Genomic DNA, 13685 nt, shown 5'->3' on the forward strand with positions numbered 1-13685 from the left:
TTTTCTCATAGACTCTATTGAAAACATCTGCTTCCGGCACTGTCCCTGCATAGCATCCGGTGCCCGGAGGCAGCTGGGAGAAGCTGAGCAGTGGGAGGTCCAGGTGTAGGACCCCACCGATCATATACTGATGACCTATCATGTGGATAGGTCATCAGTATAAAAAAACGACCCATGCCTGGTCAACCCCTTTAAGGCACTAGCAATTATTCTGCATGGCTGCATAAGCGCATGGAGACATCAAAACTGTTTTTTATAAAAGAGGAACACAAAGCAATTCTCAAAATTAGATTAACACAAGTTTTTTGCCAATTGATGTCTTAATATATCTTTATAGGGTTTAGAGCTAAGCTTTTCTGATACAGAACTCCAAATCCCCTGATTCTTGCTGCCTTCAGCCACCACTAGAGGGAGCTTAAGAGCTTTTTGCATACTAACTATACACTGAACTGAATAATAGAAACAGTATACACCAAGCTTTAGCTCCCCCTAGTGGTGGCTGTTAATGGAGGAAATTTTGAGCTATGTATGCTGCAAAGCTATAGTAAGAAATGAATTAGATGGGTTTTGGATCTAGACAAAAAAATAAAAATGATGTTCAAGGGAGGATGTTTACTATAAAGAGCATTATACTATTATTACATTTACATTTCTCCTCATGCCTGCAGCAAAATGTCAAATTTGTTGTATCCCACCAAATTTTTTTAAGAGAACACAGGACAGTCTATAGTATGCACACCCTTTACAGACTAAGCCTCTACAGACTAATTATATTTTTATAATAGCTTCTTAAGAATATATATTACTTTACAATAGTTAAAAAAAAATATATAGATTTTTTAAATATTTTCAAAATTTAAAAAAAAATAAAAAAAAATAAAAAATTTGTGGGTGGATTTTGACAAAGCCCAAAGTAGTAATTTCCAGCTGAACTAACATAAATGATGTAAAATGAACTCACCTTCTGTCGGCATAGTCAGTGTCAGCACCTCCCCACCAGACGTCAGAGTCGTCTTCGGCGTCGGCAGAGTCAAAATTGTCATTTTCTTCGGCGGCAGGACAGCAGACAAACTCCACACCCCGGAACTTGTCAATGCCACAAGGTAGGAGCATGCCATAGTCATGGAGACTCATACTTCTCTCACTGCAAGACTAGAAACCGGCAAAGCTTGGTTACAAAATGACCTTTTCAGCGTACAAGCCTCGTCTAGAACACAGAAATGAGTCACAGATTTTGGTAAACTTTATGCTTTATTGGCTGCTTATGAAATGTTCTTAGAGTTTGTGCTGGAGATATCAAACTTAGTTTCTGAACCCTATGGAAACAAGGACCAGCGTGATAGAGGTGGCTTTGCCACTTCTCTTTATTTATTGCATTTATGTACAAGTGTAGCAGAGCTGAATATGTAATTTGACTATTTCTTCAATGCATTAGGATAACGCAAGCTCCCTTATAGTCCTAGAGGATAGCTGAGGGATTTATATTTTGAGGCTACTTCTATATTTCAGGAAGAAATCCTCTTTAAGGCTATGTTCACACGGAGTATTTTGGGGGAGGAATATCTGCCTCAAAATTCCGTTTGGAACTTTGAGGCAGATATTCCTCTCCCTGCACGCCGATTTTCGCGGCGATTATCGCGCCGTTTTTCGCCCGCGGCCATTGAGCGCCGCGGGCATAAAACAGCGAGAAATACGCTTTCTCCTGCCTCCCATTGAAGTCAATGGGAGGTCGGAGGCGGAAGCGCCCGAAGATAGGGCATGTCGCTTCTTTTTCCCGCGAGGCAGTTTTACTGCTCGCGGGAAAAAGACGCCGACGCCTCCCATTGAAATCAATGGGAGGCGTTCTCGGGCCGTTTTTGCCGAGTTTTGCGACACGGTTTCCGCGTCAAAAAACTCGGCAAAATACCCCGTGTGAACATAGCCTAAGAGCAGGAAATATTCTTGTTCACACAGTGCAGCTTGCAACCAATCCTTACAAAGTCCTGCTAAAACAGCTGCAGTTTGTTACAGTGTTTCGAAATCCGCTTAGAGTCAGGACAGGAAAGAGATTTGTGGTGCTACTGCTTTTCCTCACAGAGGATAACCTATCCTGATACACTGTAACAAACCTTCAGCTGCATAAAAGTTGGAACAGTCTTCTAACCACTGAGGCTAAAAAAAAAGGGGAGATATCCATTCAGGAAAAGCAAGCAGAGATCCAGTAGCTAGTAAGGGATTCAATACCAAAGCATATAAGTAGCCAAACCTTTCATCACATAAAAATTGTGTAAATCGACAGCCTGTTCTCCCTACCCATCGAAGGGGAGTACGGGGGCTTGACTATTGTCTCCTCGCTGTGATTGCGGGTAGTTAGACCTCTGTGCCGGTTGATATAGCTAAGAAGGACGAGCTGGGCCCCCTCTTCTCATGGGCCGTATTGCAGCTGCATCGGTTGCCTCTATAGCACATATGTCCTTGGGTAGGGATCCAACCACAGGACCCTCGCGATCAGCAGAATGAATGTAGGACAGTACTTGAATAGGGCTGAGCTGCAGTACCAGTTACAGCCACACATACGGACAAGCCGCTGTGCTTGGAAAGGCAATGAACAAGGCTCTTCATTCTGCCGATTGGCGGGGATCTACCATCCCGCTCCCCACCCCCTCCTCCCGGATTGAGAACGGATTACCTATGTTAAGGATTGGTCATCAATGTTTTAATCCTTAAAAACCTTTAATAAAAACAGCAATAACCCCCTGCAGTATCCTGAGCCGCGTCCCCTCTGTTACGGTCTTATGTTACCGAGTCGTCTTCATCTTCACTTGTCTGTTCTAATGAATGTTATTTCGCTAATAAAAATGTCACTTAACTACAAATGTTCTCCTGATCTACATCTGATCTGCTGGGATGCGCTGCCTGATTTGGTATTCATAAAGGACGGTGGTAAAGCTGGTATAAGACATGGACTTGCAGATACGGTTACAAACAAAACGGTCGTGAGTATATATATATATATATTGTATTGATTGTTATACTTATATGATATATATTCTAATAAATTGTATGTGTTGAGTCGATTTAGACTCCTGGTGACCAGACTCTCCAGTCCTCAGTTTGGATCTATATGGTAAAGCTCACAAACACAGACTTAGCAGAGCTGAGTTTATCAGTGCAGCAGAGCCTGGTTTCTCACGTGGCACAACATAATGTAACACTAAAATGTCTTCTTGTGTTATCCATGGTTTTCCAGTGGACTGCAGGCAAACATATTGCATTATCTAAATTTGGCAAGTTAGCACAAAAGAAACAGTTATTTTGTAAATTCAACTCTGCTACATCGGTGTGCATAACAAAAACATTTACTATAAGCAGCATCAACAGCAAATCTGTTCTTTCAAGAAACAGGAGTGCAAGGGGCCGCATCTGCTATTTGTTGCAGGTTTTACCTCCCCATTTAATTCAATGGGGAAAACCCGCAATAGAAAAGCAGCGATTCCGCAACATAAAACGGACATGCTGCGGATTAAAAAACCGCACCACAGGTCAATTTATGAACTTTTTTTCAGTGGATTTTTTACGCAGCGTGAGGATGAGATTTGTTCAGATTTATCCACTTTGCCGCTACTGTATGCTACAGATTTTCCGCAAAGAAATCCGTTGTGAAAAATAAGCAGTGTTTATGCTACATGTGAACCAGGTCTAAAGGGTAAAAAAGTAACTAAAAGCAAATGAACACAGAAAAAGCTCATGAGAATATAACAATTATGATTGACATTACGATTGTAAATGTTACATACATTAAATAATAAATACAATATGAACATAAACTACAGAAACTACGAATATGAGGCAATACGTCAGTGAGGTCAATGAATCCTGGGGAACCGACAGGCTGTAGGTTGGTTCTGCTGATGGATGCCTCTGCTGAGAGGTCACCGGGATACACTGGTAAATATGATGACATTTCAAAGATTAGGTTTAACATTTGTGTTACCTCTTTGGCTACAGTGTGCCAGTGCAGATGTGTCTCACAGATATCCATCCTCTCCTGGTGAAGGAACCGACATTTATCAGGAACCAGAAGAGCATCGCTCACAAACTCCCCAACTGCAAGACAAAAACATAAAATAAGAGATCAGATGGTTTACTCCACTGCAGTTATATCATTAAAGGAAATCTCCAGGCAAAACCCTGTGTTATGCAGAGTGCAGAGCTTCAGGGGGCGGAGCATGACACAAGGACTTTTCTCTGTATCATGCTCCTCCCCCTTTAGGTCCTGCAATATTGAGCGATAAAAGTCTAATTTAAATGAATCCCTGTATAATGAAAAGCAGTGCAGTTCTCTACTACGGGTTTATATTTCCTGCCACTTTCAAGATCTCTGCTTGCTTCGGTGGAGGAACACATTCTGGTTAACATCCAAAATCTGAAAAAAAAAAAGTACAGATCTAATACTTCTAACAGTTTAAAGTTTGCTGCAATGTATCCAGTCTAGGAAATCCTTGGTGAGATACATACATCAGCAGCAAACATCTCACTCCTGCTCAGAGAACCTGTTACAATGTATTAGAGTAGGTAAGAACATTGATGTAGAGTTAGGCTGATCAGTTTAAAGAAAATTGCCTACGCATGATACATTGTAGCATACACCTAGCTGTGAAGTGTTAAAGGGGTTCCCATAATCATTATTTATCACCAATCCACAGGATAGGTGATATAATATCTGATCAATGGGGGTATGACCGCTGGGACCCCCACCGATCATGAGAACGGGCTTACCTTGTAGTTCCTGGGAACCTCATATGAATGGAGCGGTACTCCGTCTGCTTGGTCCCCGTTCCATTCATCAGCTATCTTCGGCAGCCCCATAGAAATTAATGGAGCGGTGATCAAACATGTGCAGTACATTTATATGAGGGTCCCAGAAACGGCAAGATAAGCCCGTTTTCGTGATCAGTGGGGTCCCAGTGGTCGGACCCCCATCGATCAGATATTTCATCACCTATCCTGTGGATAGACAATAAATATTGATTATGGGAAAACCCCTTTAAGTCTCCAATAGGTTTGCAACCTCTGGTCGTAAACAAGAATGCTTCCTTTCAATGATAGCAAACAGAGATCTTGAAAACTGTGAAGAATTGAAGCAAAAAGTATATTAGAAAGCAGCAGAACTTCTCATTGTACAAGTATAAAACATCATATCTGGGAAACCCCTCAGACATAAGAGACTAAAGAAATTCTAATATCATCTTAAATAATGTGGCAAGTTTTATATGAGAGATCTATGCTGGATGAACTAGAGGGAAACTACAATGAGGGGCCAAATTTGGGGGTGATCAACCTATACATAATAGAAATAAGGAATGGGTTTATTCCCATCACACAAACTATTGTCATACCGCTAGGAAATTGTATCACTGGGAATGATGGGGGTCCGGCTGCCAGGACTCTGACCGATCCTGAGATTGGAAGGGCCGCAGCGCTGCTATAGAACACAGTCCCCTTCTAAGTGGCACTACCCACCGCCCGCTGTGCAGGGAACTGCTGCCCACATTTTAACCTACAATCTATGAGCTGTATAATAATGGATTCATGGCCTTACTTACATTTATCATAATACTAATGAAAGGATGATATACATTGCAGATCACAAAGATCTTCCTACCAAACACAGGCACAATGAATGCATTGTATAAAAAGAGGTGGTTTAGGGTTATGGATTGAACGCGCAGGCAGCAGACGTGCACGGCTCAGGCGTAGGCCCACATACAGGTTATTCTAAACTGCTGTCAGGAGTCTAAGAACTTTGTCAGATCAGCCATCCAAGCGCCATAGCGGGGAGCAAATCTAGATGAAAAATGGGGTCACGGGCAGATTGCAAAACACTACATGAGAGGCGCCCCACTGTGCGGAAACATGGCAAGGCCCACGCTTCAGTCAAACGTAAAAACTAAAATAATAGGTAGTCTTTGATTCCAGATAGTTCTCTCGACACAGCACCAAATCCCGAATGACAGAAGCAAAGACGGAAGAAGAACTTGGAGATCCAGGAAGAAATCTGGAAATATAAGACTTTATGCTGCTCAATGCAAAAGGGGAGAGCGTAATAATTCACTATGAGAAATTATTTGTTCGGACTGAAATACAATTTGTCGCTTGTATCTCATATATGCAAAATCAATCAGAAACAATATTCAACATATACATATAATCATACCATACAGCGCCAAAATAACCGCTGTAAAAACTCTACCAGACAATTGCCTAAATGACACTGCCACATCAAAAAACTAGGGCATGTAGCCAGGTTCAGTACAGCTGTCAATACGGTCAGGGACTAAGTGTGGGATAAGGAGTACAAGCCCCAGATGGCCAGTCCATTAGGGCCAGTAGCAGCCCATGTAAAAGGGACCAGTATTATGCCCTGTGTGACCGCACAGCTCGTACACCAGGCCATGCAGAAAATGCCTTTACGATGCAGTGCCAAGCAGGGACCCCCTATTACCACTGCACGCCTCAGGGCATATTAATACTGGTTGGTTAAAGCAGACAGCCTGTGTAGGGTACAAAACCACCTTGTGTTCAGTAACGCCCGAGGATTTTTCCGATCGTCCCGTCCACGTGAGAGCTTGTTTTTTGTGGGACGAGCTACGCTGTTTCCTAACTTATGGTCGGAATTCACCTGCTTCTGCCGCAACACAGAGCGGCAGAATGGGGTTTAGGGGGCCTCGTTCTAGAGACAGGTGCGGGTCACAGTTCTTAAAGGGAACCGGTCACCAGCATTTTACCTATTGAATTCTACTCACCCCTCAGTGGCTGCTGCTGTCAAAAGTTCATTGCTGTTATCCCCTCTCCTAAACTCCCCCTCCAACCGTAAATAATGCTCTGCAAACATTTTGTGCCTTTTATGGCAATAATCCGGCAGTCTCGTTTGTGCGTCTTCTTATGCCTGCCCATCGCCGAAAACTGGACCATCCTAAATGCCATCTGAGACAGCGCGCATGCGCCCGTCATGTATGGTCAGACAGCCTTCCCTGCTTCATCCGGGCCTCAAATCTAGTTACTGCGCATGCGCCATTAAGCGCACAACCAGGACATCGATGCACAAGCGCGGGATTTTGTGTGTGCTGGGGAAGGCGAGGAGCTGTCAATCAAAAGTAAGAAGGCGGGGTTAACTCGGAAAGGCTTGAGGAATGAAGATTTGACTCTTTTACACTAAAAAACCTGAATACGAAGGGTACAGAGCTACTTAGAAGAGAACTATAGGTTACATAAAAATTATTTTTCATCCATTTCCACCAGGTATTGCTGGTTTAATAGGTGAAATGCTGGTGACAGGTTCCCTTTAATTAGACTGCTAATTAAAGGTATTTATAGAAAAAGAGTGGGACCAAAACACAAGTGAACTCCAATATAAATTCACTGCCTTAGAATCCTGTATACTTACAGAATAAAAAAAATAAATCATTGATGAGGACAGAAGTAAACTGTGAATTTGTGAGCTGCCATCCCAGTTCCCATCTCTAATGTTTCGTACGATGACTACGTCGGTGCCATTTAATGTGATTGACAGAGGAAGCTCATGCAATCCTTGGATATAAAACAACTTGCACAAGTTTGCTAAATCTGGAAATGGAAGCAATGATGCCCTGTCCAAAAACAGACAGGAAGCTTTCACAGACCTGATCAGATGTGTCAGAGCCAAAACTAGGGAAACCCAGAGAGAAAAGATAGATTAAACTTTCATTAAAAGAAAAAGGATTGCAAGGACTGGAGGTCTAAAAAGAAAATGGCAAAATGCGCCACTATTTCATAGATAGAATGTAGAATTTTAGTAACAATAGCAATTGAATTTATACAATCAGCAGCCAGCAAATGTTACAAGTTAGAAAATGATCTGTTGACTTCTATGGGAGTGTTGTGGGCATGCTCTGTCATGTGCAAAGGTCACTGTATAGGGATAGGGAGGAGAGGAGCTGTGTCCATCACATATTGTCAATGGTGTGACCTTTGTTATCTGTCTCCAGGTCTATAATAGATGTGTTAGCGGTCAGTATAATCATGCCTGTGATAATGAGGTGACTGTTGAGAAGTGATCTCTACAGAACAGGAAGGGTAAGTCTATTATTAATGGTGGATCCTGTGATATCTATATAGAGGTGTTACCGGTCATTGTGATCCTGCCTGTGATAATAATGAGATGACTGCTGAGAAGTGATCTCTACAGAACAGGAAGTGGAGGATTCAGCAGATCCGTCAACTGAACACACTACCCTATGTAAAGGCAGCATTGTGTGGGCTCCGCTCCACTATTAGTCCAATGGGCAGAAACCTTTTTTATGCCGTTTGGCTAAGAAAGTCTAATAAAGAATAAAGTGAACTTTGAGACCGCGGTTTTCATAAGGGGAGCACTTCCGAGGCCTCCTCCTGCCCCATCACTAGCAATTGACAATGAGTCTTCTGTATTATTAGCTCCATTAGCCAATACAAGATTATATGATTTTTGTGCCCTTTGGGCTAATAGTAGAGTGGACCTGTTTCCAGACTATGCTGCCCTTACATTAGCCAGCATATTCAGGTGACAGATCCACTTTAAAGACGATATTAAGGAATCGCACGTTCTCTAATATAAGGTTATTACTGGAACCCCTTTATTTAGTCATAGCATATTTTTCAACAGTAGCCTGCAATATAATTTTTTTGTATGCTGTCCTTCTGCAGACCAGACAGTAGACGCAGGCTGTTTCATGTTTTGTTTTTTTTTCAGCTGCAATACCGAACATGACCCATAGACAAGACTGGTCCCGTGTTTCGGGGGGGAAGCAATTTTTATTTCCTCATCCCATCACTTTTAATCAGGCACGGCATTGCAAGTTTGTTAGTTAATAATCATGTGTAACCCAGAGCTCATTCATTGCTGGTCATTCCGTTCGGCAGCAAGAAGGAGAAAGCCAACTCTCTGCCAATAATCTTCTTAAGCAAATCAGATGAATGGGATTGCTCTTTTTTGATCTGAATATCCACTTGATAGAAGCGTTTGTGTTTAGTCTTCTTGCATGTAGAGAGCAAAATTCAGAAGATATAATCTAGTGTGAAAACAAAGCAATAATGCTGAGTTAGGAGGCCTGAATTAGATATACGGTGGGCTCTATAATAAAGCCAGTTAGTTCCCGGGAAGTTTTGTGTCGTACAAAAGTCGGTCTCTCAACATTTCCACCAAATAAAATAAGACTCCTCCATTCTCCTAAAATCTGGACACAGAGGGTATGCAAACACCAAAGACATCATTTGTTAAAAAAAAATACTGTGTGAGTATGGGGCGAGGGAGAGTGGGGTGAGAATCTGTCTGCTTAAAAGGGGGCAACATTTTACCAGACTGTAGAGTGGATATCTTGCAAAATTTTTGACTATGTGGGACTTTCGTTTTAGAATGTTAATATACAAGCAGATGTTTTCCATAATATGAAAATGCATGTTTCTTAAAGGAAGGAATCGATCAGTGTCAGATGAGTTCCAGGTCTAGCCAATAACTCATGCATAGAATGTAAATGGATGACACTGGGCCATAAGAGTTGCTGTAACAACAATATTTTGTGTCCAAACAAAGTAGGCAACAAGTAGGTAAAGTTAGTAGGTTCTGTGTTCAAAAGCTCAAGATACCAAATTGGATTTATATTATATACATAGACTATAAGGTCCCATGTAGTATGAGCGTTTAAAACTTTTAATGTCTGTGGATAAGTTCTGAAATTTTAGCCACAAAACTCAGAACAACCTCCTCAGACCCCCCCCCCCCCTTCCATTAGCCAGGGTGGAGAGTTACTGCAAAGAGTGGCTCCTGATCGGTAGGACTCAGTTCGACCACATTTGAATGGGCACCATATGATACCACATTACCACACAGAAGAAGTGTGCAGCCATCTTCAGATTTCCCCAGTGGTAACAGCTTAACACCATGGGTTTCTCCTTCCACACCAATGCGTGCTCATTTAGAGAAGGGGATGACCAGATGGGAGAACCCATTTCATTTGTCCTACTGATGTTTGACAACCACTTTTTTGAGCCAAAACTTTGTCCAAAATTCATTCAAAGTATTTTTCTCAATAGTGAGTGAGGGTGGTCCAGCCAGATTATAAAAATATTATTCGATCCTGAAGGTCGAAGAGATGGAACTTCGAAATAAAAAATGGTACCTAGAAAGAAAATTGCTTCTTAAAGGGTTTTCCCAAGATCACAGTTATCCACAGGAGAGGGAACATAGTAACATAGTTTGTAAGACTAAAAAAAAATCCATAAATCCATCCTGTTCAGCCTATTATACTTAATGTTGATCAAGAGAAAGGCAAAACCCCCCATTTATCTCATTTAAGGGACAAAATTCCTTCCCGACTCCAAATCAAAATAAATCCCTGGAACAACCCATCTCCAGTATTCTAGTAACCATAGCTTGTAATATTATTACACTTAAGAAAGGTGACAAATGCCTGATCGCGGGGAGACCCACCGTTTAGGACTGCAGTGAGGAGAACTTTAAATGGACCGGTGTTTGAGCATGTGCGGTGCAACTCCAGAGTAGAGAGAGCAGAGTACAGCGCTCGGCTGTTTTTTTTTCCAATTACATTTTTTTTATTGGTTTTAATACAAACAATTACAAAAACATTCGGAGAAAATGTGTCCCCATAATAAAAAGAACATGACAAATAGGACACAGCCCAAACAGTAGGGTAAGCATCACAACCCATGAAGAGCACACAGTACGCCAGCCATCTGAGCAATCATAGCGGGAAGGAGCATTGCTTAAAAGTAAAGGGAAAGAAACATACAATAAGTTAACTTCCTACACATCCTAAAATGCAATGGCCATAGCATGTGAGCAGAAGGAAAGAAGGAAAGAAGGAAAGAAGGAAAGAAGGAAAGAAAGAAAGAAGGAAAGAAGGAAAGAAAGAAAGAAGGAAAGAAGGAAAGAAGGAAAGAAGGAAAGAAGGAAAGAAGGAAAGAAAGAAAGAAGGAAAGAAGGAAAGAAGGAAAGAAGGAAAGAAAGAAAGAAGGAAAGAAGGAAAGAAGGAAAGAAGGAAAGAAGGAAAGAAGGAAAGAAAGAAAGAAGGAAAGAAGGAAAGAAAGAAAGAAGGAAAGAAGGAAAGAAGGAAAGAAGGAAAGAAGGAAAGAAGGAAAGAAAGAAAGAAAGAAAGAAAGAAAGAAAGAAAGAAAGAAAGAAAGAAAGAAAGAAAGAAAGAAAGAAAGAAAGAAAGAAAGAAAGAAAGAAAGACAAAAGGCAAGGGAGAGACAAGGAAAATTCATGGTGAACCTGGTCTCCAAAAGCATGGGTACATAAGAATAAGCAGCTATGCACCTGATAAATACCTGGGTGGAGCAAGCAAACCCCGCCACACCCGCACAAAGTACCCTCTCAGATGAAGTCTCATGGGGGAGGATGGGTACTGGGCCTCAAGCCACTACAGTACAGAAGGTGGGAGAAGAGAGAAACAGAAGCAATTGAGACAAAGTGTCCGTATATAGTGCAGAGGCAGCCAGGGTTTGAGCCAGGAGGTGTTCCATACGCTGTATCAAGGCAACCTCCTGAAACCATTCATCCAACAGTGGAGGAACTGCCGTTTTCCACTTGCGGGGGATAACCAATTTGGCAGCCTGAAGGAGGTGCCTAATTAGGGAGCGTTTGTAAATGGGTAGTGGCATAGGGAACATAATTAAAAGGGCCGCCTCGGTAGAACTAGGGACCGAGACCCCAGAGACTTCCAGTATTATTTTAAGAACCGCATCCCAAAAACCCCGGAGGTGGGCCAACTCCGCCAAATATGAGACATGGATCCCCCCCCCCAACGCCCCACATCGCCAACATGTTTGAGGCTACAGATGGGTACCATTTATGTAGGGCAGAAGGGACCCGATACCACCTAGAGAATTTTGTAGCTAGTTTCCTGGGCTCGTATGGCTATCAAGGCTTTCTGGGACAGGTAGAAAGATCGCCTCCATTGTGCGTCAGCAAATGTCATGTTCAATTCAGTCTCCCAATCCTTGCAGAAGGATGGGAGAGGAGGGGATCGCTGGGCTAGGAGTAATTTATAGAGTGTGGAAATGGCATGTGCAGGGGACAGGGTGGAAACACATCAGCGTTCAAAGTCAGTAAGCGGTCGGTGAAGGTGAGCCTGGCGCTTAGTAGCACTATAGAAATGTTGTAACTGGGAATATTGAAGTATGTGACGCAGTGAAGGCGTTTCAGCTGGGCAGATAGTGGTTAATGTGAGCAAAGACGAGTTGGATAGGACCTGAGTGAAGTACATGGGATTGGTGGAAGACCTACCTAGGAAGGAGAGACGCGCCTCCCCAGCAGGAAATGCTGGGTTGTCAGATAGAGGGGTCAGTGGTCCCAGAGGGTCCACGAACGAGCCCCCTCTCCCAGAGGAACGCAACGCCAGGAAGGTATGGAAAACAGCAAAGGAGTCAGGTCTCGGTCTATTTCCAGGTAGGCTCCATGGCAAAGTAGATAGGGTACGAGTACAGAGCTGTAGGGCTAACCGAACCCAGAGTTTAGAGTCATGATTATGAAAGAAGTCGAGGCAGGAGCAGGAGTCGACGCCATATAATAAAGACGACAATCCGGCCAACCCCACCCGCTTCCCTGGAGCGAGTAAGAATTATCCTACTAAGGCGGCCAGATGAAGGATCCAAAACACTGTTGGATACGTAGCCAATAAGAGGATGGGATGGAGATAGGGATCGTCTGCAGGAGGTACAACAATCTGGCGAGCAGTGACATTTTAATAATATTTATACGGCCAAACCAGGAGAATTCCCTTTTATGCCACGAGGCGAGATCTGTGCGGAATTTGCCCAGTAATGGGGCAAAGTTTATTAGTAAACAGTTGGGAGAGGTCAGAGCTTAGGCACACCCCTAAATAAGTTATACCCATAGAAGGCCAGGAAAAAAGGAAATTATGTTTGAGGAGTGATATTGTCGAGGGTTAGAAGGAGACATTCAAAGCCTCAGACTTGGAGAAGTGGATCTTAAAGTTGGACCATGATCCAAAACGGGACAGATCGGACATCAACGATGGAAGAGAGACATGCGGGTTCGTAAGATAAACCAAAAGGTCATCAGCAAATGCAAAGCACTTATATTCCGTCCCACCTATGAGAATACCCTTAATATTCGAGCTGCTCCGGATGGAGGCCATGAGATGCTCCATGACGAGGACGTACGCGCTCGGCTGTTTTAATCAGCCCCATAGACATTGACTGGAGTTTGCTCGGGTGCCCCGTTCTAGTAGCCGGTGGGGGAACCCCCCCCCCCTGCCATCAGACATTTATCACCTATCTTGTGGATAGGCGATAAATGTCAATCCTGGGACAACCCCTTTAAAATGCTTTTGCTTGTTAACATAATCCTGTTTATTGCACTAATGAGGTTAACACCAATTAATGAAAAAGTTCCTGTTTTCACTGATGTAACGATGAGTCCACCCACGATGAGGCCTCAATTCTCTACACCACAAGAAAGACAAAAATGAGAATGACGACTATAAGAACAGAACCGATTGTTAGTTCTGACTGCGGGCAGGTACATCATTGCCATGGCTAGGAAAAGAGACGTTATTAGGAGATGAAAGTAGGAAGCCTCTGCATACAAATAGCTACGTTTCAAAGCATGTTTTAGAAAACACAGATCAAAGGACTATACAAAAAGACTA

At 42.7% G+C, this 13685-nt stretch overlaps 1 protein-coding gene across 4 annotated transcripts in view; it reads right to left on the minus strand.

The window, feature by feature from the left end:
- The window catches only part of APP (amyloid beta precursor protein), a 192020-nt gene that overhangs the window by 61998 nt on the left and 116337 nt on the right, over positions 1-13685 (minus strand). For all 4 annotated transcript variants that reach the window (XM_075854518.1, XM_075854517.1, XM_075854520.1 and 1 more), the window contains exons 4-5: positions 3974-4086; positions 962-1152 (exon numbers count right to left, since the gene is read on the minus strand). In XM_075854518.1, the coding sequence (XP_075710633.1) occupies positions 962-1152; positions 3974-4086 (304 nt within the window). The remainder of the gene's footprint in view (positions 1-961; positions 1153-3973; positions 4087-13685) is intronic.

The sequence above is a fragment of the Rhinoderma darwinii genome, chromosome 2, assembly GCF_050947455.1.
Source record: "Rhinoderma darwinii isolate aRhiDar2 chromosome 2, aRhiDar2.hap1, whole genome shotgun sequence".
Taxonomy (NCBI): Eukaryota; Metazoa; Chordata; class Amphibia; order Anura; family Rhinodermatidae; genus Rhinoderma; species Rhinoderma darwinii.